This window comes from Salminus brasiliensis, chromosome 21 (genome assembly GCF_030463535.1).
Source record: "Salminus brasiliensis chromosome 21, fSalBra1.hap2, whole genome shotgun sequence".
Classification (NCBI taxonomy): Eukaryota; Metazoa; Chordata; class Actinopteri; order Characiformes; family Bryconidae; genus Salminus; species Salminus brasiliensis.
Window position 1 is genome coordinate 4668863 of NC_132898.1, and position 22197 is coordinate 4691059.

Genomic DNA, 22197 nt, shown 5'->3' on the forward strand with positions numbered 1-22197 from the left:
TCTAGCCAACACTCAACATTAAGAATGGTGACCTTAGTACCCCTCTAGCCAACACTCAACATTAAGAATGGTGACCTTAGTACCCCTCTAGCCAACACTCAACATTAAGAATGGTCACCTTAGTACCCCTTTAGCCAACACTCAGCATTAAGAATGGTGACATTAGGACCCCTCTAGCCAACACTCAGCATTGGGAATGGTGACCTTAGAACCCCTCTAGCCAACACTCAACATTAAGAATGGTGACCTTAGTACCAATCTAGCCAACACTGTGGACTGGGGAGGGTGTCCTTAGCACCAATCTAGCCAACACTGAGCATTGGGAATGGTGACATTAGTACCCATCTAGCCAGCACTCATCATTGGGAATGGTGACCTTAGTCTAGCCAACACTGGGCATTGGGAATGGTGACATTAGTACCCATGTAGCCAGCACTCATCATTGGAAATGGTGACCTTAGTCTAGCCAACACTGTGCACTTGGGATGGTGACCTATATGGTGCCCATATGTGATTGCTCTAGATCATCCCGGCATAGCCATGCTTTTCTATGGATATTATGTACAGTATGTTCGTACCGGCTTTGTGCTTCTGCTATGGATCCCACACCCTTCAAATAACTGTACCCTCTGATGTATCTCCTTAACGGTCTAAAGACTGTTTTCTTTTGGAGAAACTGCAAAACGCAAGCAATCAGTCAGCAAAGGAAGTACATAGCACAAACAAACTGACAGCACACTACAGAGAGAAAGAGTCATTTGGCACCTCAGTCACTTTTAAATCATGATATCCCTGCCAACATGTAGACCACTAACCGTGACTGAAACAACTGCTTGCCTTTTAACGGCCGACTGCTTACATTTAAGAGAGGAAAAAAAGAAGCAGCAATTACAGCTTAGGATAGCTGCACTTGATTGGTTTGGTGTCGTTCTGTTTTCCATGAGAGGTACGGTCATGTGAAAATACATAGGACACCTGATGAACCTGAAAAAAATTTAAAATATGGACAAATTTTGTAAAATTGATTTAATAATTAATAAAAGTGTAATTTTCTTGTAAGGAAAAGTTAGAAGACCCCATGCTTAATATCTGGTATCGAATTGCTGCAATTAAATATTTCCTATAACCGCAGACCTCTGACTTCACCTCCATCTGACATCAATTAGGACAATGTTTTTCCCACTCCTCCAAGCAGAACTCTTTCAGCTGCGTGATCTTTCAGCTTCAGCTTCTAGACAGACGGCCTAACACTTTCCTCGACCACCCTCTCAATAAAGGATTCATAGAGGATTCTATGATGGAGAGCTCTCCATCTGCCCTGCTGTAGCCCTCCAAAGTGGGTAGTTCTTGTGTTCTTGTGCTCAAATGCTGTCTGGTTTGTAAAACTCAGGATTCACCACCATGGTCCTCATCAGAAGTTATGGTCCTGGTCTAGGTGTTCTCTGGCAAACTCGTTGGGTCAGCAACTGTGGCAGCAGGAGCTACCTGTAGGTCCAGTGATGGCATGTCAGGACTGTTGGAGACTTCTTTACGCGTCATGAGGTCCGCTCTTGGGCTGCAATTGCTGACCTGGCCATGCTAGCACTTATTTTAAGTGTTCTTCCACGTTCTCCACAGATTTAGCGGACAGTGGAACGGCTGATTTCGAGGTCATCTGCATCTACAACCTTCTTTCTGAAGGCCTCAGAGAGCCTTGAGAGATCTGGCTATGGTGATGTAACGGTTACAGCTATTCTTCGCCTTTAAGAGAATCAAGCTCTCTTGTTTTCATGTGTGTATGTGCAAGAACCTCTCTCACGAGAGTTTAGAGTTGAGAGTGAATTCCAGAGGTAAGCTCTGACATTCCTACAATGTGTTAGACCCTCTCCAACTCTCCAACTCCAACTGTCTGTGTGGTATCCTGAGTGCTAAGCTAACGGCTAACTTTGTACCATGCAGCCCCAGCTCCAACCTCCGGAGCGTCCTGGCCTACACTAACGTTAAGTGCGATAGGTCTTCAAGTGTTACAGTGATCTACACCACTCACTTCAACTTCAATCAAGAGCAGACCAGACTAAACGTCTGAGGTTTAAATAAGACCGCCTCCACCTGAATCCTTTTGAACCATGTTCTGATCGTCTGCAGCTGATTCTAACTTTACACATTTGAAGTAGTAATAAATGTGAGGGGGGCTCAGACTTTTTTTACACGTTTAGTTAGATTACCTTTATCTCTCAGTATCGATCACATGAAGATCAAAGCTTCACATGTTTAAATACGTTAAAAAAGACGTATTTTTATGTATTGACGTCTTTTAATTTACATATTTTAAAGTGGTTTTATTATGTGTCCCAATTCCTTGCGAAGACTGGAGTGTCCAGCTGGGGTCCGATTGACTCTGCACCTTTGCTGTCCGAATCCAGCGAGTTTACGGCATTGCTTTCCTGTTGTCGAGACATGGCTAGCCTTCAACTAAAAAAAAAAACAACCCTGTGCATTCGTGTACGTCTGACTCACCCTCTCAGACACACACACACACACACACTCGGTCTTTACAGCCCCTGCAGCCATGCCTGTGTGAAAGCAGCTTAGCGTCATTTGTATTCAGCCCCATACTAGCCAGGTAAGGAATGACAAGCAGCGCAGGCCAGGGTGTCACAATTCCACTCAGCTGGGGCGACTTGCTGACGTCAGGCCTTGCACACACACACACACACACACACACACACACACACGTTCTCTGCAACAGATGAGCCTGCTCCCGTCTAATGAGCCTGGGCCTTGTCTCCCAGGACTCTATATCATCTTTAGTTCCTCCGGCTCTGTGCTAGCTGTGGGTAATAGCGCTAGCAAAAAGCTGCCATTCTGTATCAGAGCAGCGATGCCCTCTAAACGTATTCGGTCAACACACGGCAGGTCTTATTTTGGGTGGGTACACACTGCCTGTCAACCCATTTAGGGATACAGCCATTATAATACAATGTTACATTTAGCTCAAACGATTGTGTTTCTGAAATTTTGATCATATGAAAATATGATATATGAGAAAATAGATTTTTTTGATAAAGAGTATCATATCATTCTTAATATTTTTTTTTTAGTTCATGTTCATAAATCTGTATTGACCAACATGACATTTGCATCTAAAATATCACCAAATAATCAAACGTTTATTTATATATATATTTTTTGGCCTTATATATATATATGAGTTTGATTTTCTCCATAAATTATGCACTGTTGCATTAAATGACATAAACAAATAGGAAGTGACATATACAATTTGAGCTTCTGCTCAAGAACTCAAGGAACAAGAGGAATGGGGCACTAAGAGGGAGTTTTTATTGGACCGTCTTACCATAGACCCGGCCTATCGAGGCTGCAGCCGAGGTTTTTAAACCCAGCTATTGTTTATGTGCAGCTTTTTTATGTAAGTCAGGGTCCATTAAGATGTATTATTGACATATATACACAATTAATGCAAAAAAAAACATTTATATTTAATTTTAAATGGATTTTAATGTGAGCTAAGCCAGGAACTTGACTACAGCAAGAACTCTGGCCATTTTAGGGAACCATTTACCACCCCGTCACGTTTTATTGTGAACATGTCTGGCTTCCAAAAAGGGCGTTGTTTATATTTTATGCATGAAGTGGGAAAATATGTGCTTTGGAGGATGAACTAAACTAAACTAAATCTCTTGAGTTTGATTTACCATCCTGTCACACTAACTTAATTTCTCCATGAATTATGGACTGTTGCATTACACAACATTGCTAGAGAAGTGACATAATCTGAGCTTCCTGGCGCAGCCAGATGTTTTTTTTTAAAAGGGTTTGCTTTTGACGTAAATTTAGAAAAATTTGGACATGCCACCCGTTTCATAGAATCTCAATGACCACAGATAGTCCAGTTTAGCTCAGCTAACTGTTCAAGCTGTTCCTTATCTGTAGAACACAAACTCCTCTTATTCTCCTCTTAAACTAAAGCTAAGCTAAGTCTCTCAGTTTGATTTACCACCCTGTCACATTAACTTGTTTTGATCATAAATGATGCACTTGGTGTGAATGACATTGCAAAGAGAATGTGATATAATTTGAGCTTTTTGAGTGGCCAGGAACAACAAAATAAAGTACCATAAGAGTTCCATTAAGCTTTATTACAAAAAAAATCACAATTAATTAATAAACACAATTCTATTTAAAATTGATTTGCATGTGAGCTAGGTCAGGAACTTGACTAGATGAAGAACTGCAGCCATTTTAGGGAAACATTTACCACCCTGTCACGTTTTATTGTGAACATGGTTGGCTCCCAAAATTATGATTATTTATAGGGGTTTTATTTATTTCATTTTTTATCATTCCTTTCATGCTGTGGATTAAAAAAGAAGTATTTGCTCTTGATGTAAACTTTGAACATTTTGGACTTTTGGCCACTTGTTTCATTGAAACATAATGGCCACAAACTTTAAAGACTAGCCTCAGCTAACTGTTCAAGCTAGCTGTTGCTTATCTGTAGAACACAAGGTCCACTTATTCTCTTCTTAAACCCCTTAAACGTTTAAATGGGGATCGTATTTTACTACTGCTTGTGGATTTGAAACCTTAATTAATAGAGCAGTATAATTTAAAATGTAGCGTAAATGCTAAGAAAGTTGACTACTTAGCTTAGCCTTGCTAAACATATACTGCACACCTTACAGTTGTTTTTTTTTTAAATTTTTTATAAAGTTTGGTTTTAGCATCGAGTCCATTTACAGCCCTAGAACTGAAACTGTGAGAAGATTTAAAACTTAATTTTGGCTTCCTGTTCTGGTCCTGAAATGTTGAAGCCATTTGCAAGTTTTTGAACCTTTGGCCCCTACAGCCACATTGCTAACGTTACCGTTTTGGATTCCATGGTCTCGTCCAACACACAGAGCTTAAAAACTACGGATTCAGGCAGGACCATACATTGGTTCCTCCTGATTGGCAGTAAACAGTTCACACTTTCACTTCCCCTGCCTTTACTTCCTGCAGTTTCAGGGGATCAAACCAGCAACCGGTCCCAAGCCTGCTTCACACTCTGATACTGCACAACATTCTCTGCTCTCCATAAAATCCTCTCAGAATTAACTCTCTCTTTTTACCTTCTCAGAGTAAAATGGCCACTCAGCCCGACCTGCTGGAAGATTGCTGGCTAAGGTCCCCTCTACCTGCGTCAGACCAGCTGCCACCTACCAGTCCGACCATCAGGCCCCCCACCCACCACCACCCATACCAGACCAGCGGCACACCCTCCTACCACTGCTACCTGTTTAATGACGATGTTCAAACCTAAATGGACTCGTAACTATCTTCCATTATTAATATCACCACTATTAACTATCTACACCATGATTATTATATTATGATTATGATCAGAGCAGTTCAACAGTTTAGATGGTTTAGTGACTTTTATCAATACTGTTTAAATATTTCTGATCAGAGGAGGACGGTCAGGTCCTGGTTCCTCCCAAGGTTTCTTCCTCCAGCTCTGAGGGAGTTTCTCCTTGCCACTGTCGCCGTTGGCTGCTCACTGGGGGTCTTTGATCCTTCTCTTGATGTCTTTTTATGTTATTTCTTTTTGTCTCTGTCTTTTACTAATTACTAATTATGTAAAGCTGCTTTGTGACGACAGCAGTTGTAAAAAGTGCTGTACAAATAAATTTGACTTGACTTGACTTCTCTACCTTTTAGGACATTGCTGTTCCCAAGAGTTTCACTGCTCGGGTCTAAAACACGATTCACTGAGCTCGGCTTTTGCGACCCACTTTTCTGCACACTGCAACCCCCTCGTGGGTCACAACCCACAGTTTGAACAGCATTTATTTACGCACTTATTTATTTGACTTATTTTAATCAAAAACAGAAAAACATGTTCATGTTAGCCATGAACCTTAAGGAATGAGGGGAGCGTTGGGGGGCAGGGTCAAACTGGCACCTCCATGCCAGTCCAGGGGATCAACAGGGTGACCATCTGCCAATGAAGGGTGTACTTGTGCAGTACATAGGCATCTTCGTTATTGGATCTACAGGCCTGTACAGGCCAAATATTAAAGATCTTTATTTACGTGGCTTTCTCAAATAGCAGAGAACAATCTAGAACGTCTGAAGCCCATCATCACGGTCAACATGCCACACACTCTGAAATCAGTTCTTCCCTGTTCTTTAAGTAATTGCTTTTTTTTGGTCCAGCTATCTGGATGAGAACAAACAGACCCATCCCTCCAGTATGCAGATAACGAGCAAATGTCCTCATGGTAATGAAATGGAAAAGGCTATGTAGGGTGAGGGGAGTTGAGGAGGGAGCCATTAATACCATCCTGCCCTTCCAGTGTGGGAGAGCGCCACCCTTTCCCACAGCCAAAAATAATTTTTCATTTGGTTTGAAAGGGATGAAAAATGGATGATCGTTTAGAGGTAGAGAAGCCAGAAGTCTGGATTGCCTACAGCTAGCAAACAGGTATTACAAAACACAGCCATTACAGGAACATCAGCCTGCAAATGGATTTGAAATGGAGCTGAAAGTGATACATATGCAAGGTTACTCGCCTTAGAGGGAATTATGTGGAGGGGAATATTCACACACGAAAATAGGCCAAGCAGAAAAGGTTTTCTGGGGTTTCCATTAAGATCTATATATTTTTCTCGAAGCCATAAAAATATATAAAAAAGCAATCGAGTATTTTTTCACTCTGGGCACTGTGTGCGTATACATCTGGGAGAAGAGAATCCCCTCACTCGAGGGATCATCCCCTTTAGCCTCGACAAAGACCTTGACTATTGGAGGAGTTAAAGCAAAGCTGGTGTAGCATCAGAGCATAGCACCCACAAGTCGCCTGGCATCTACGGCATACAACGCATACGATGCAAATGCTAAATCTGCAACCAGCCTTTACTGACATTCCGAATTTTTACCTTTTCTGCAGACTGCGCCGTTCCGAAGAATATTGGAATGAAGGCCAGCCATACGATGCAGGTGGTGTACATGGTGAAGCCAATGGGCTTGGCCTCGTTGAAGTTCTCTGGAACTCCTCGCGTCTTGATGGCGTAAACCGTACATGTCACCATCAGCAGAATACTGTATCCCAGCGAACAAATGATCTGCAGGTCCGTGATGTCACACTTGAGCACCCCCCTAGCCTTTTCTGGGTTTATGGTCTTCTGCTCATCGTAGTCGATGATGGTGTTGGGCGGGTCCACCCCGAACCATATGAATACCCCTAGGAGCTGCACGGAAATAAGGCTCGACGTTATGGCTAGCTGCGAGGTGGGGCTGATCAGTCTGGGCGGGGTCACCGACTTCTTGCCCTCCTCGAAAATCCGGTAAATGCGGTTGGTCTTGGTTAGCAAGGCGGCGTAGCTGATGCACATGCCCAAGCCCAGGAAGATGCGCCTGAAGGAGCACACGGCCACGTCGGGCTTGGCGATCATGACGAAGGTGATGATGTAGCACAGGAAGATCCCCGTCAAAAGGACGTAGCTGAGCTCCCGGCCCGAAGCTCGGACGATGGGCGTGTCGTTGTAGCGTATGAAGGTGGCCATGACGAAGATGGTGGCGATGATGCCCAGCATGGCCAGGAAGACAGGGATGACGGCCCAGGGGGAGTGCCACTCCAGCTTGACGATGGGGATTGGGTCGCAGCCCGTGCGGTTGGGGTTGGGCCGCATGTTGTAGGAGCAGAGCTTGCAGGTGGTCTCGTCGTACTGGTACTGGTAGCCGTCGCAGGGCTCGCAGTGCCAGCAGCAGGGCATGCCCTTTACGGTCTTCTTGCGCTGACCCATCTTGCAGGGCTGGCTGCAGACTGAACCGGGGATGTCCACTTCACCGTTGGGCCACTGCATGTCCTCGATCTGAAACAGAAAAGCAGGCATTTGATATTGTTTTTTATGATTTATGATATGATATTTTGGAGAAGTTTTTGGAGACATTTTTACAGCAATTTTCCAAGGAAACTCCAAGAAAACCCTAAAATTCTAACATATTTAAACAGATGAAGGTGTTTTTGGGAAAAACATGAGACCATCTTTCTAAAAACATACCACAGCTGAAAGACTCCTGCATGGAGGAGTGGGAAACCCTTTCTCCAGTCTGGTAGAGAGTTATAGGAAATATCTAACTGAGGTTATTTCAGACAAAGTGGGAAACACCAGCTATTAGGACACAAGTTAAATAAACAATAAAGTCAAATTTTTCATTGTTAATTAAATTACATGCAATTTGCGAATGCGGACCACGCTAGCTGAGGCAAGGAGGAGAACTCAAGAAATTTGGGCTGGACGTTTGGGGGGCTTCGAGCTGATGGGCCCCTTGCCAGGAGTTTGGGCATGGTCCTTTACGGCACCTTGATCGACACATTTTGTTTGAAAGATCAAATATTGTCCATACTTCTTAATCAAGAATCTAATATTTATTCAAATTTATTAAATATTAAAACATTTTTTACAGTACTGTATACCATAAGAAAATATGTATTATTCAGGGCTGAATCTTCAGCTTTTGTTTTTGACATACAAGTATTACATATGCAAATGCCTGAGCTGGACTGATCACCCCTCACCGTCTGGTCAGTGTGTGTATACGTGGCATTTGTAACAATACACAAAAACAAGCTCACAGCAACGAATGTCAACTGTTGTTTTTCATGTTTTCACAAACGTACGTTTTTAAAGCTCACTATTAAAGACTGTTAATGGCTTTAATAGTACAAACCCTTCAACAGAGGCTAATTATATGAGATCTAATCAATTACAGCTCGTTTCATTTGCGACAATAACCGAAACCCAGCATAGCAAACAAAGTTCTAACACAAGCCTTCAAAAACAAACTTCCTAGACAGTATTTACGCCCCTGGCAGACAGCTCTGCCGTACTTCTTTTCGCTCCTCGCGCCGGCCTTTTCTTAAAACAGCTCTGATTGCAAAGTGATTTAGATTTTTTTTTCCTGCAGTCCTTTGAAGCAGCGATCTCCATGGAGACGGTGCTGATTCTAATGAAAACGCACAACAAGGGGGCGGTGAGAGAAATCAAATGTGTCTCTGTTAGAGAAGATGGTTATGGAGAGAAGTAATTAAATTGTATTATTATGTCATGTGGAAGCATTGTGAGGTGCTTTTCAGAGCATTAACTGGATACAAGCGCTGACTGGCTGATGACAGTCAGGTTCAGAATGAAGTAGGGTAAAAAAAAAAAAGGTCATGGCAAACAAACTGACATTAGTTACACCTTTATACATAAGAAGTGAGAATAATAACATAATCCATAATTGTAGTTATTGTATTAAACTATATTTGGAATTATGTTTTTATTAATATAGTTCAATTAATAATATTTGAATGGATATGGCTCTTATAATGTGCTAATAAATACTATTATATTACAATGAATTTTAAATAAGTAATTATACTAAATATTATATTTAACAATATAAAAAATGACTGATTTTTTATCATTTTCATCATTTCAAATACTAATAGACATTTGAATAATAATAATAATAATTATTATTATTATTATTATTATTAATAATAATAATAATAATAATAATAATAATAATAATTAATCATTAATAATTAATAATAATTGTTGTGGAATGATCATTACATAAATACATTGATACATATACATATTATAATATTTCATTTAGATAATATTCTAAATATTACTTTTATTTATATATACACTGTATTTAGACAATATCCTTTCAGATAATTAAAATGAGACCAATATGTTATAATTATGCATTATTTATTTATGATCATTATTACTCTTCTTTGTCTTCTTTTTCTTCTTCTAATTATATAATTAGATTATAACTGTATATTATAATCATTCGCGTTATTGCTGTCTAATAAGTATTGTTGTATTATATTAGAATGAATTACATTTAAGTTTGATAATAATGTAATTATTCATATTATAATCAAGTGATTACACATTTATACACATCTTCTAACATATAAATTAAAATAATGATACTTATGTATTACTATAAAACACTTGGCAATATTATTATTCTTATTATTCTTATTATTATTAATATTATTCTTATTCTTATTATTAATAATAATAATAATATTTAATTTGTATTATTCTTATTCTTATTTTTTGTTCCTAGAGTATAACAGAAGCTCCAAACATTTACAGACTTTGATGAATCACAGTCATTCGATCAATACTCAGATCAATATTGAGCATGTGTTCAGGCAGCTGGAACAGAGGCCGGGCAGTGGTAATTAAGGTCTTAGAAGCCGACTATTAGCCGCCGCTATTGTCAGACACTGTTTGTTATGGGTGCTGGTGAGCCTCTTTTTTCAGCCTCTCCTTGGCAACCGTGTGAATGGTGGAGTGACACCTGGAGAGGGCCGAAAAGAAAAGCCACATCAAATGGGCTGACACACTCAGCAGGGCTGCCTGATTGGACATGGCCAGGCATTCCAGCAACAGAACAAAAGGAAAAACTCTCGGTGCACTCTTCTAATCTAGCCACAGACACCCATCTGCGCTCGGAGAGAGACGGAAAAACACAGGAGACAGCACACATCTCCTCCTTTTTCTCCAAATCTGCTGGATCTTACTTGTTGTAAGGTCCTCTTTGTGCAAAATGTCCTTTATGTTTTCCCTCCATTTTCTCTGTTCTCTCTCTCGCTCTGTGAGAACACTCCCACTCAGCCTGTCCTCACAACCATGGAAAGCTCATTAAGCATACACGCATGCATGCACACTCTCAACAACAACCGCCGAAATGCTCTGAATGCTCCAAGTGCATCCAAAGCATCCGGGAAGAACCTTTTAAACCGTTGAAATGTCTGATGTAAAGGTTCTTTTACACTCACATCACTGTTACCAACATGCTTCTTTACGAAAGCAAAAGGTTCTTCTGTTGCATTGCTCAAAGAACCATTTGTAGCACCTTTCTTTTTTAAAGAGTGTATGTCCAAAGTTTGTGGACACCTCTAGGTATGACTAGTCAGCTGTATTAAGGTGTACCCACTGCTAACACAGATATACAAATGCTTGTATATTCTCCATAGAAAACCACTGCCAATAGAATAGGGTACTCTGGATATGCCACTCATGAGCATAAGGTCACTACGTCCAATGCCAAACAACAGCCAGACGAGCATAAAGCCTGATCTGAGCTATGAAGCAGTGGAACTGCGTTCCCTGGACTGATCTCAAAATCTTCAGCCATTACCTTTGGCTTTTAGGTTCAGTTGGAGTTGACTTCAATGTTAGTAACTGACTGATTTATATGCTCAGACTGTGCGAAAGTTGTCGGCCTGTCAGGCTGAGACACGGGGGCTAACACTTCATGTGATAGACAGCCCATTCTGTCTACATACAAGCACTCGTTTTAGCAGAATATGGCACCCTGTATATTAAAAATGAGCATAGCTGTGCTAACTTGTGCCATGGTAGGCACTGAAATTCCATAGAAAATGAGGAAAAGTACATGGACCCACAAGCGGCTAGGAAGATGTTGACAATACAGTTTGTCCATTTAGTAGAGAGAACTGGCAGTAAGCTCTGACTTGACTGTGAGTGTGTAGTAGTGTCCAAAACACGACATTTTCAGTACTCATTTGTATGTAACTATCTGTAACCAATACAGTCCACAACATACAGCTTAGAAATCGGCTTGTGAGACTGCTCAGACTGTGAGAAGAGTAGCCAGAATTTCGGATATGTCCGGCTGCTCACTCTGAGCTCGTTTGGGCAGATAATCAGACATCGCTTCCCCCCTCAACCTGCATGTCAAATGTCAGCTGATCGAGATACAAATCAAACAGATAAAATTCAGTCGGCTACGACCAAATCAAGCTTAAAAACAGGCAAAAATCACAGTGTATTCCTGGCCTAATGCTCTTGTGATTGCTAAATATTATCAAATCACATCAATGTTCCAGCATCTAGTCTGCAGCCTTTTTTAAAAGAGTAAACCTTGATTTCAGAAGAAACACTGATGGAAATGTTGTCTAAAACCTTTTGGATGTAGAGTGCATTTAAATTTTACATGTTTGAAATTGGAAACATCATGTAAGGTATAATCTGAGGCAGTTGAGAGTTTTGTAATATTTATAGGTCTGTGGCACAAGCTATGCTTCCAGCCATAGGAATCTAATATTGTGGGGGTCCCACTGGTGCTGTCAAAACAGCTCTGACCCGTGGAGGCATGGACTCCACAAAACGTGGCTGGCATTAACTTTCTCAGCAACCTACTATAAGATCAGCCTAACCTTTGCTCCCTACGTACATCAGTAAGCTTTGGGTGTCTGTGACCCGGTCACTGGTTCATCTGGCGCCCCTCCTTGTAGCACTTCTGGTAGGTACTAACTCCTGCATACCAGGAACACACCACAAGATCTGCCTGATGTTTTTGGAAAAGCTCTGACTCAGTTGTCTAGCCATCATAATTTGGCCCATGTCAAAGTTGTTTAAATCATTTTTATCGCTAAAGGTCACCAGATTGATTGGAACAATTTTTCATTTTATCACTTGGAATGTGAGCTGAATGTCGATGCAAAGACAGATACTGTTCTGTAAGGTTACAATTTTGCATCGGGACATGCTACTTTGCAATCTTATAAAGGTCTTTCTTGGAAGACCAAGACCTTTTCTTCTTCCCCAACTTAGTCATTTCCAATTCCCACCAACCAGCTAGGCCTCCCCTTTCACACAGAGCCACCAGTGCTGGGAGGCTGAAGGCTAGTCTCTGAGACATATGAAGCATCACTGAAAAGCTCACCAACTTTTGAGGAGAAATGCTAAGTCCAACAAATGCAGATGTTGGCTAACATCATTCCAAGAAATGTGTGGACAGAGAGGGACTCTACCCACCCAGAACAAGGTTCCTTAAGCTCGCTAGGACTCTCGGCAATGGATTTATCATCTATCAATGAGCCTTGACCAATGGGCACCCTTGACCCTGTTGCCGGTTCACTGGGTATTCCTTCCTTGGATAACTTTTCGTAGGTCCAGACCACTGCATACATACGACAACATCCCGGAAGACCTGCCTAATGTTTTGGAGAAGTTCTGACCCAGTGGTCCAGCCATCGCAGTTTGGCCCTTGATCATCGCTTTTCCTTCTTCCAATGCATGACCTTTAAGAACTGACTGTTCACATGCTCACTAATACGTAGATCCCACCCCTTGACAGGAGTTATTCACTTTGCCGTGTTGTAATGCAACAATATAGTGCCAACTCTGATTACCACACCTGTAAAAGCTGTGGTATGAACCCCAACACAGCTGATCCGCCCTCCAGCAGGTTTAACTTTTCGTGTCATCCTCATTACGTAAGCTCGAGCAGCCTATTGTCAAACCGCAGAGTCGTACGGCTCTAAAGATGAAAACAACACACTCACTCACACCATCATGAACTTGTCCCGCCAAACGCGGCAGTCTGGAACAGAATCAATTATTTACCTTCAACAGCAGATATCTATGTATCTGACAGAACACAGACTGTCGACCTCTAAATTATTAACAGGCTTTGTCTCAGATGATGTCACAGTCGAGAGCCGCATTTGACTGCGACTCGCGCAATCGCACCGGAGTAAGCTAGAGGAACCTCACAAAGCAAACGAGGAGGAGAACTTTAGTCTGATTCCGTCAGACTGAGTAAGGTATGTGAGGACATCTCTGTTTCAGCCCTGCTGAGAAATCCATGAAAGCCTCATGCTTCATTTCATTTCAAGCAATTTACAGGCATCAAGAAAATGATTCTGATCAAACAGAAGATCTCATCAGAAGCCACTTTGGTCTGCTCTGGTCTTAATGAAGATAAAAAAAAATAACTGATTCGAAATGAAGTACATAAATAATATATATAAAAAAACCACAACTGCCTGTTTCTCGACAGCTCTGATTCCAGTTAAGGTGCAATCTCCTGGCCGAATTGAACTAAAGCAGCCGCTGCAATCAAGTGAACAAACACCACAGAGGCTGGAGGACCAGCACGGACTGACTTACCCTGAGTGGCAGGCAGGGTCAGGAAGAAATTGCAAGCAGGGGAGAGCGAGAAACTCCAACAAACCACTGCACTGCAGACACTGGTAGAACAGAAGTCAATTACGTGTCCCTCAGTGAGATTGCCTTGCTTTTCTAATATAGCATAGGCACACAGTCCAAAGTTTGCAGATTAACATCTCTGGTGCTGCAGACTTGGTCTACAGGCATGGAAAATGTTCATGTTAGCATGCTGTTGTGGCAGGTGACCCCCTATTGCTCATTCTTCTTGAACGTTGACTGTTGGTCCTACATTTCTCTACTTCAGTGTCTCCAAACTTCATCAACCAAGCCTGGTCCATCAACCCAGGACTCTTGGATTAGCTGAAAGAGGAGAGGAGATGTGGGCTTGAGGTGAAACCCACTGGAAAGTACATTTCCAGAAGAAGGGTTGGTGACCATAGTTAAAGTACTGGGTTCAGGATTGTGGATTTGACACCTCCTAAACTGCCTAAGTTGGGCCCTTGAGCAAGAGCCTTCACCCTCTCTGGTCCAAGGGTACTCTGAACCATGATGGGACAAGTAAAGAGAAAATGACAAACATACTTTACAGCCATTGTACAGCACATCTCAATCATTTCTAAGCCACAGACTCACAAGCTAGGGACTTGGGGCAGTGATCACACACATCCAGGGTGGTTGGCATCTACCTGGCTCTCCATTACCCTCCTTTTCTTAATTCAGTTTTGATTGTTGGTTTTATTCCTGTTTTGATTTTAATCATTATCCAGTGTCGACCAGAGGAGGATGGGTTTCCCTTGGAGTCTTGGTTCCTCTCAAGGTTTCTTCCTCTTGACTCGAAGGAGTTCTTCCTTGCCACTGTTGCCATTAGCTTGCTCAAACGAGGCTTGGACCCGGATCTCTGTAAAGCTGCTTTGTGACAACAATGTTATATAAATATAAATACAAATTGAAATCAAATTGAATACCCCAGCAGCCGGGAGCAACTAGGGTTAGGTGCCTTCTCAACATTGAGGTAGAATGATCTTCACTCCCCGCAGCCATCAAGGTGGCCTCTTATAGCTCAAGAACATTCAAAGATAGGGGGATCTTAAACATTGGACCTATCATCAGGAGATCAGTTCTTGGTGATGCCACAGCCATCTATGCCAGAAGATCAAGATCTGCTTTCTGCTTTGGTCTAAATCTAAGAAACGGAACTACAGGTATATATATATTTTACAGGTATACCTAATAAATGTGGTTGACCACATTTGCTACCTTTATGATGGGCATCCCTCTTGTTTGGCACACTCTATAGATGTACAGAGGTGCAAACAGTGTTTTTTCCCGTTAGATCAATTTTCTAAAGTCTTCATGCTCCGCTGGCTCTCCTCCCTGTTTCGTGCCCTGGCTGTTGGAGGTGGCGGCACAGGGAAAAGAACAGTTACACTGCATTTAGAGCGATGGAAACAGGGGGCAAAGCTTCATCCTCCATCATTATGCCTACAGCTTGCCTCTCTTATCAGGGCCAGCCAGCCTTTTTTTGCTTTTCCGGCCTGCGTATACTGTCAAGCACAATTGCCAATAAATTATCTCTCCGGTCAGGCTAGCGTCACAGGTCAGGTAGTGATTTAAATACCATTAACAGCAAGGCTAAAGGGAGACTTCCACGCCTACATGTTTGGCAAATGAAACTCGTCCTACAGAGACGTATTGGATTCAACAAGTCAAGTGACCTTTGCATGGCCTCCTGTGGTCACTAGCTTCTAGCGTCTTCTTAAACTGGCTTGGCCAGAATATTAACTAGCTATATGATTATATGCATAGGCTTATAAGTCGACTTATTAGACGACCTGTTTTGATTATATGTTTTTTATACTTTTACTTTCTGGCACAGGTTGGACTTTGATTGATATTAATGGACATCTATGGTGTGTACAACTCCACACTTATACTGTCCTTGTTAGTACCAGAAGATAGCATTAGCATAGCAAGCAGGCTACATCGTAACTCAGTTTCAAGTCAGGCTTACTTACGTATTATTGACTTAAGCTAGTGCTAACATAGCCAACTTCACTGCATTCGTCTTAGCACTGTTCAAGATAAGTTAATTTTGCATAATCATGCATAATATATGCATATGTATAGGAATAGACAACCTTCTTTTGGCATCCAGATGAATAATGAAAGCTGAAATGAACCTCAAACAATGTTCCTCCTTTAAAAGCAAAACCCATGTAACTCAACCAGAGCTATAAAACAGGCCAATTTTTATATTCAAAACCCCCAAAGCTGTTACATAATGGTCTTGACTAATTTTATTCATGCCCCCAAAATGAACATAGACCCAGCCCACTAGCTAAAGCCTTTCAAAGAACAGAAGACAGTGAGGTGAAAAGGGCTAAAGGCTAGTACTGGGTCAACCAGGTGAAGAAGGGCTGACTGAACCCAGAAAGGACATCAAACTCTATTCATTAGGACTACAAAAATTCTCTGTTAACGCTATACTAGGCTAGGCTAGGCTAGGCTAGGCTATGCTGAGGTGGGCCATCATAGAGACATAACACAGCCAACAAAAGCAGATATTCTCTTATTTCTCTTATAATCATCCTTCTGGAAATATAACAGGGTGGTAAAAAGCCTTTAAAACATGCATGTGAGCATTTTTACCCCCAACAGAGGTCACACACTTACTATTTATACACCAAAGAATAACAAACACACTCACGAAATGCATTCTATGGTCCCGGTAATGACTGTAATGGTTTTTTATTTTAGTAGGACTTAACATATATATTATATACAATATTTAATAATAATATTCTATTCTATTTTTTTGGTTTTAGCTTTTTGGGTATAGACTTCAGTTGTAGTCTAATAACCCCTTAAATAGACGGCGGGCCGACAGCGTTATTACAAACTTCAATTACCAAGGAATAGCCCCACCAAGTTTGTACAGAAGCCCCTATAGTTACTGACTAACACACCCTAGTGTGTAAAAAGCCTTTCTGAGATTAAGGGATCAACACATAAGGCACAATTTTGACAATTCTACAAGTCTATGAATCATTCCACCACCCCCTCCTCCAGGCCAGTCTTTAACCCAGTCCCATTATTATTGGGCCGATATATTTTCAATGTACTGCAAGGCATATCGGAATCGCAATACTTGTACTACTTGTGATACATATCGTGCAGCCCTTTGAAAAAAACGTCATACTTACAGAGTAGCTGCAGTTGTTTTTTAAAAAGTGCTTAGACGACACACTTATCAGACATCACGCAGTACAGCAAGCAGTTTAGCACCGGCTCCAGCGCTGGCTCTCGTCACAGAATAATCAGTGGCGAACTCCTGAGGACGTACCACGGGAGGCACAGGAGTTTTATCGCGCTCCAGCGAAGGCATTACTTGGTGTTTCTAACTTTATTTCAACACTGTCAAATAATTGGACTCGAGTTCGAACCCACAGGCCTTTTCAGACAAAAGCAAGCCATCCCTTCTCTTAGTGTTATTAACTCCGCACTATCAAGGTTTCCACAGCGCTCCGCTGTGTGCCAAGTCTGCAAGCAGTCTCTCTAGTTGCTTGGAAACCAGGAATTAAAGCTCCAGCTCTTCTTCCTCTTCTTTTTTTTTTTTTTTTCTTCTCCTTCCCTCAACTTGTCCCCCGATCTCTCATACTGCATGCATGAGCGTTTCTTCGCTGCAGAACCATGTTGTGGTCAAAGAGCTTAACTCTGACACTCTTCTCACCACAGCGGTCTCGGCCAAGTTGACAGCGTTTCGCTAAACTTCAGAGCAAAAACGAGGAGCCGGCATCTTGCCTCTGATGAGGATGAGCTTTTTTTTTGTTTTTGGATCCGGTCCGTTCTTGGAGGAAAGCGGATGGGCGCTAATTAGCTTGATATGGGCTTCCACACCCAAAGCGAAATTTTCCCAGCATACAGTTACGGTGCAGTTCGTTTCTCTGGACGTCGGGGGGCCTCCGTAGTCTTGTCCTACTGCTCATAATTAAGCACGGTGTGCAAATTCCTATTGAGATTAACAACAGTGTTGCTATGGATACTGAGCGAGCCCCATCTCCTTAGGTGTGGAGTTCCTTTAACTCCATACCTCCTCCTCAGCTCACGTGGCGAAGACCACAGCAGCATCTGCCGCCATCGCAGGCCGGGCTCAGTTTACGGCTCTCGTATCGCTAGGATCTCGGCGCTGGTTTGACCTGCTGAAACGGATTCAAATCCACCAATCCCGTTAGCGCCGACATGCTAACAAGAGACGCAGTAATGTTTGTTCCACCCCACCCCCGCCCACGTTAAGCGTGAACACAATTATTATAGATTCGCAAAGTGATGGGCATGTTCGGAACTGTCAAACATAGTAATTGTCACTGGTTTGTCACCCAGCAAGCGTTCAATCCTCAGTCGTGGCAGCTCTTGTCACAAATTCAATCTGACACTCTGTGTATGCTTGGCTGCTTTCTCATATGATTGTTTGCCACAGTAATTAATTATTCGGGAGGAAAAAACTACCTCTTTAAAAGATCCCTCAGAGCCTCCTGCCACCGAATGTACACAGTGGGCAAATTACTGTCAAACACAAAGTGACAGAGGAGGGGAAATTAGGCACTTAGGCAACAAACCAGGGCTGGTGACGTGTAGGCTTACATGTAGGCTTTCAGAGAAACGTCAGAAACCTCAGAAAAGGGCACCAATTAAAGTGCTGAGGCGCCAGCTTGATTTTCCAGCGAATGATAAAACAGAAAAACTTAAAGCAACATTATGCAGCATTTTACCTGTCTTAAGAACCATTGAAGCTCCACTGACTAGGCCAGAACTACTGTGGAACTTTGGTGGTGGAGATACACAAGACCACTTCCCAGAACAGGTGTGGAACTAGAAACTAGCTAGGCCTAGCTAGAACCTACAAGGCCTGAAGCCCTCTAGCAGATGAGCTGTCAACAAAGAGATCCTCTCATGGTGACGAACTTCACAACAGCCACTTTTGATTCCATAAAGAACCATGTTTTTTAAAGAGAACCTTTAAAGGCTTAAAGGAACCTTGTCTTTATGTGAAGTGTATGATTCTTCACACTTATACGGAGCATCACATCTATGGAACTAGAACCTAGGCTTGTGCTAGGCTTGTTTTGGGTCAGCTCATTTGAGGGAGCTACAAGGCCTGAAGCTCTTAAGCAGATGAGACGGCAAACGAAGAGTTCTTTGCGTAATGCCTTAAAAGAACCACTTTTCGTTCCATAAAGGACCTTTAAAAGGCTTAAAGAACCTGCACTTTATGTGAATGTTTTTCAACAGCTGAATGGTTCTTCTCAGAAACCTTAGAAATTTCAGAAAAGGGCACCAATTAAAGGGTTGGCCAGCTTGATTTTCCAGCAAATGATAAAACTGAAAAACTTAAAGCAACATTATGCAGCATTTTACCTGTCTTAAGAACCATGCTAAAGCTCCACTGACTGGGCCAGAACCGCTGTGGAACTAGAACCTAGCTAGGCCTGAAGCCCTCTAGCTGATGAGCTGTCAACAAAGCGATCCTCTCATGGTGACGAACCTCACAACAGCCACTTTTGGTCCCCTAAAGAACCATGTTTTTTAAAGAGAACCTTTAAAGGCTTAAAGGAACCTTGTCTTTCTGTGAAGTGTATGATTCTTCACACTTATACGGAGCTTCACATCTATGGAACTAGAACCTAGGCTTGTGCTAGGCTTGTTTTGGGTCAGCTCATTTGAGGGAGCTACAAGGCCTGAAGCTCTTAAGCAGATGAGACGGCAAACGAAGAGTTCTTTGCGTAATGCCTTAAAAGAACCACTTTTCGTTCCATAAAGGACCTTTAAAAGGCTTAAAGAACTTAAAGAGCACTTTATGTGAAGGTTTTTTAACAGCTGAATGGTTCTTCACACTCACACAGAGCACCACACACTCACACCAACCTCCACAGCTGTGGAACAAGGACCTACAAGGCGCGAGGCCCTCCAGCAGATGAGGAGGCACCAAGCGGTTCTTTGCAGGTTGCTGTAGAACAGTTGCGTAAGTTCGAGGAACTTTAAAAAGGCTTTACATTCACACATATACAGTAGCTCCACAGCTGTGGAGCTAGAACCTGACTAGGCTTGTTTGTGGGTCAGCTCATTTGAGGGAGCCACAAGGCCCGTTCCCTTAAGCAGAGGAGATTGGCAACTGTTTGCAACCAGCTGCATCGTCTAGACTCACAAAGTGAAAGATAGTTCAGTGGTCTCAACCAAGAGCTTCCCTCCCTCAAGTGTTTATTCCAGTCCATTTATTCGGTCCAGTCCAGACCAATTACATGCAAAACAACGGACTAGTCTGAAATGTAAAGAACTTCTGATTGCCTCACAGAGTCCTGAAATGCTACAGTAATCTCTAGGAAATGTGAAGTCATCGGAACTATACCCCAGACGGATGTAATTAGCCCACAAGCTAAAGACTCTGGTCACACACTCCAATCAAACTTTTGCTGAGACTCCAGAGGGAGTGAATAATTGCCCCCTATTGGAATTAGGGAAACTATCCAATGATAAGCTAATTAAAATGAGGGATGGTTGGCTGGTTTTGTTTTCAAACAATGCACTGTTATGTGTCATGCTTGATGTTCAATTTGTGTAAATACCTTCCATTAATTGTCTTGGAATTAAATTAGGTTCACTGAGGCCTTAAATGCCGTATGTTAATCTCAGATTACTGAATAATACAAGGTGGATATAATAGCACCGCCGTTATGAATCCAAATCTCAAACAAATCAGGAGACAGGAGATCTGGTCCAGGCAATGCATCTGCAAGTTCAAGTGAGTTTATGCAAACGCCAAACTCTGCAGTCAAACTACAGCTGGTTAAACCTCTTACTGGTGCTTGGACCAGTTCTTCTTTACCCTGGGCAGTTGTCAGTGTAGTTGACTCATACAGTAAAAAGAACCGTCTCTGTGAAGTAAACCATTTCAAAGAGATTCAGCATGTGGCGTATCCTTCAAGGATTCATGGGTTCTATGCAGTTCCAAAAAAGGGTTCTCCATCATAGAGAAAAAACAACTTCAAGACCCTTTTTTCTGAAGTTTTCCTCTATTGGATTTAAATTTGGTCCATCTGAAGTCAGATCGGCCAAAGATCCAATCAGAGTTCGCCATATTTTGGCTTCACCTACCTCAATTCTACTCGATAAATCCACTAGTTCATCTAACCTGCTTCCTCAGAACATGGCCCTAAAACAAGGCAACACCTGTGTTCATCAACGTAATTTTGCTGGTCATGCCGTCCATGCCATTGCTGGTTTTCCTCGTAATTCGCTAAAACAACGTGAAAATGTTCATTTGTGACTGTTGTGCTTCTCGTAACTCAGTAAATCAGTAAGTATATCATTTCTACCTTTAAATTCAGAAGGTAGTGATTCCTGTAAACAAGCACGGCTACACCATCGAGACTGAAGTCATCCTATAGGTTCCTGCTGGAATTTTCCAGTCCACCTTAAATGGTGCAGAGCTAACAGGAGGCAGAATGGAAATACGGTGCTGTTATGAGGTGGAATATCAGCCTAATGCATCCTTGCAGATCTGAGTGGGATGCAGGTTGCAATTTCTACAGCATTTGACTATGAATAAACTGCATTAATGTAAACTAAAACTTTAAGTAGTAACTTTAGGCTCCTGCCAATGACGCTGCATGAGGATGATCTGGCTATAAATACACGCGTGGTGTGTGACGGTATTTACGGATTGAGAAGAGGTGGTACAGTGCAGTGAGTGTCTTGTTGGATGTGTGGGAAATTGGGTCGCAAAGCAGACACAATTAATCACTGGATAAAAAAAGTGACTGCATTTGCAGGTGTATGGAAGCATACGGTCATACGGGTCTACCAGCAGTGGCAGACATCCCAGTCTATGAGAGATTCTGGTCAGAATTGTGTCTAAAAGAAGAAAGTGACAGACAGGAAAAGTGTGAAACCCGCTGAAGGTCCCTGTAGAGAGCCTATTAAGTAGAACTTAAGAAGAACCATTTTGGCATTTAACTGATTCTTTGAGTTGCCATGGTTCTATACATAGCACCACTGAGTACAGAAGCGTAGAAGTGCAAGGTCAAACAACTGTGAAGCACCTCTGGTGCAGTTTGGGTTAATGGCCTTGTACAAGAGCCTAATAAAAGACAGGACAGGACGGTGATTCCAGTGTCCCTCCAGCTGCTGTCTCACTCTGCTCCCCAGTTTTTAATCAATTTA

At 42.1% G+C, this 22197-nt stretch overlaps 1 protein-coding gene across 2 annotated transcripts in view; it reads right to left on the bottom strand.

Annotated features, from left to right (window-relative positions):
* The window catches only part of grm7 (glutamate metabotropic receptor 7), a 240853-nt gene that overhangs the window by 33999 nt on the left and 184657 nt on the right, over window positions 1-22197 (bottom strand). For both annotated transcript variants that reach the window (XM_072665645.1, XM_072665644.1), the window contains exon 8: window positions 6922-7857. In XM_072665645.1, the coding sequence (XP_072521746.1) occupies window positions 6922-7857 (936 nt within the window). The remainder of the gene's footprint in view (window positions 1-6921; window positions 7858-22197) is intronic.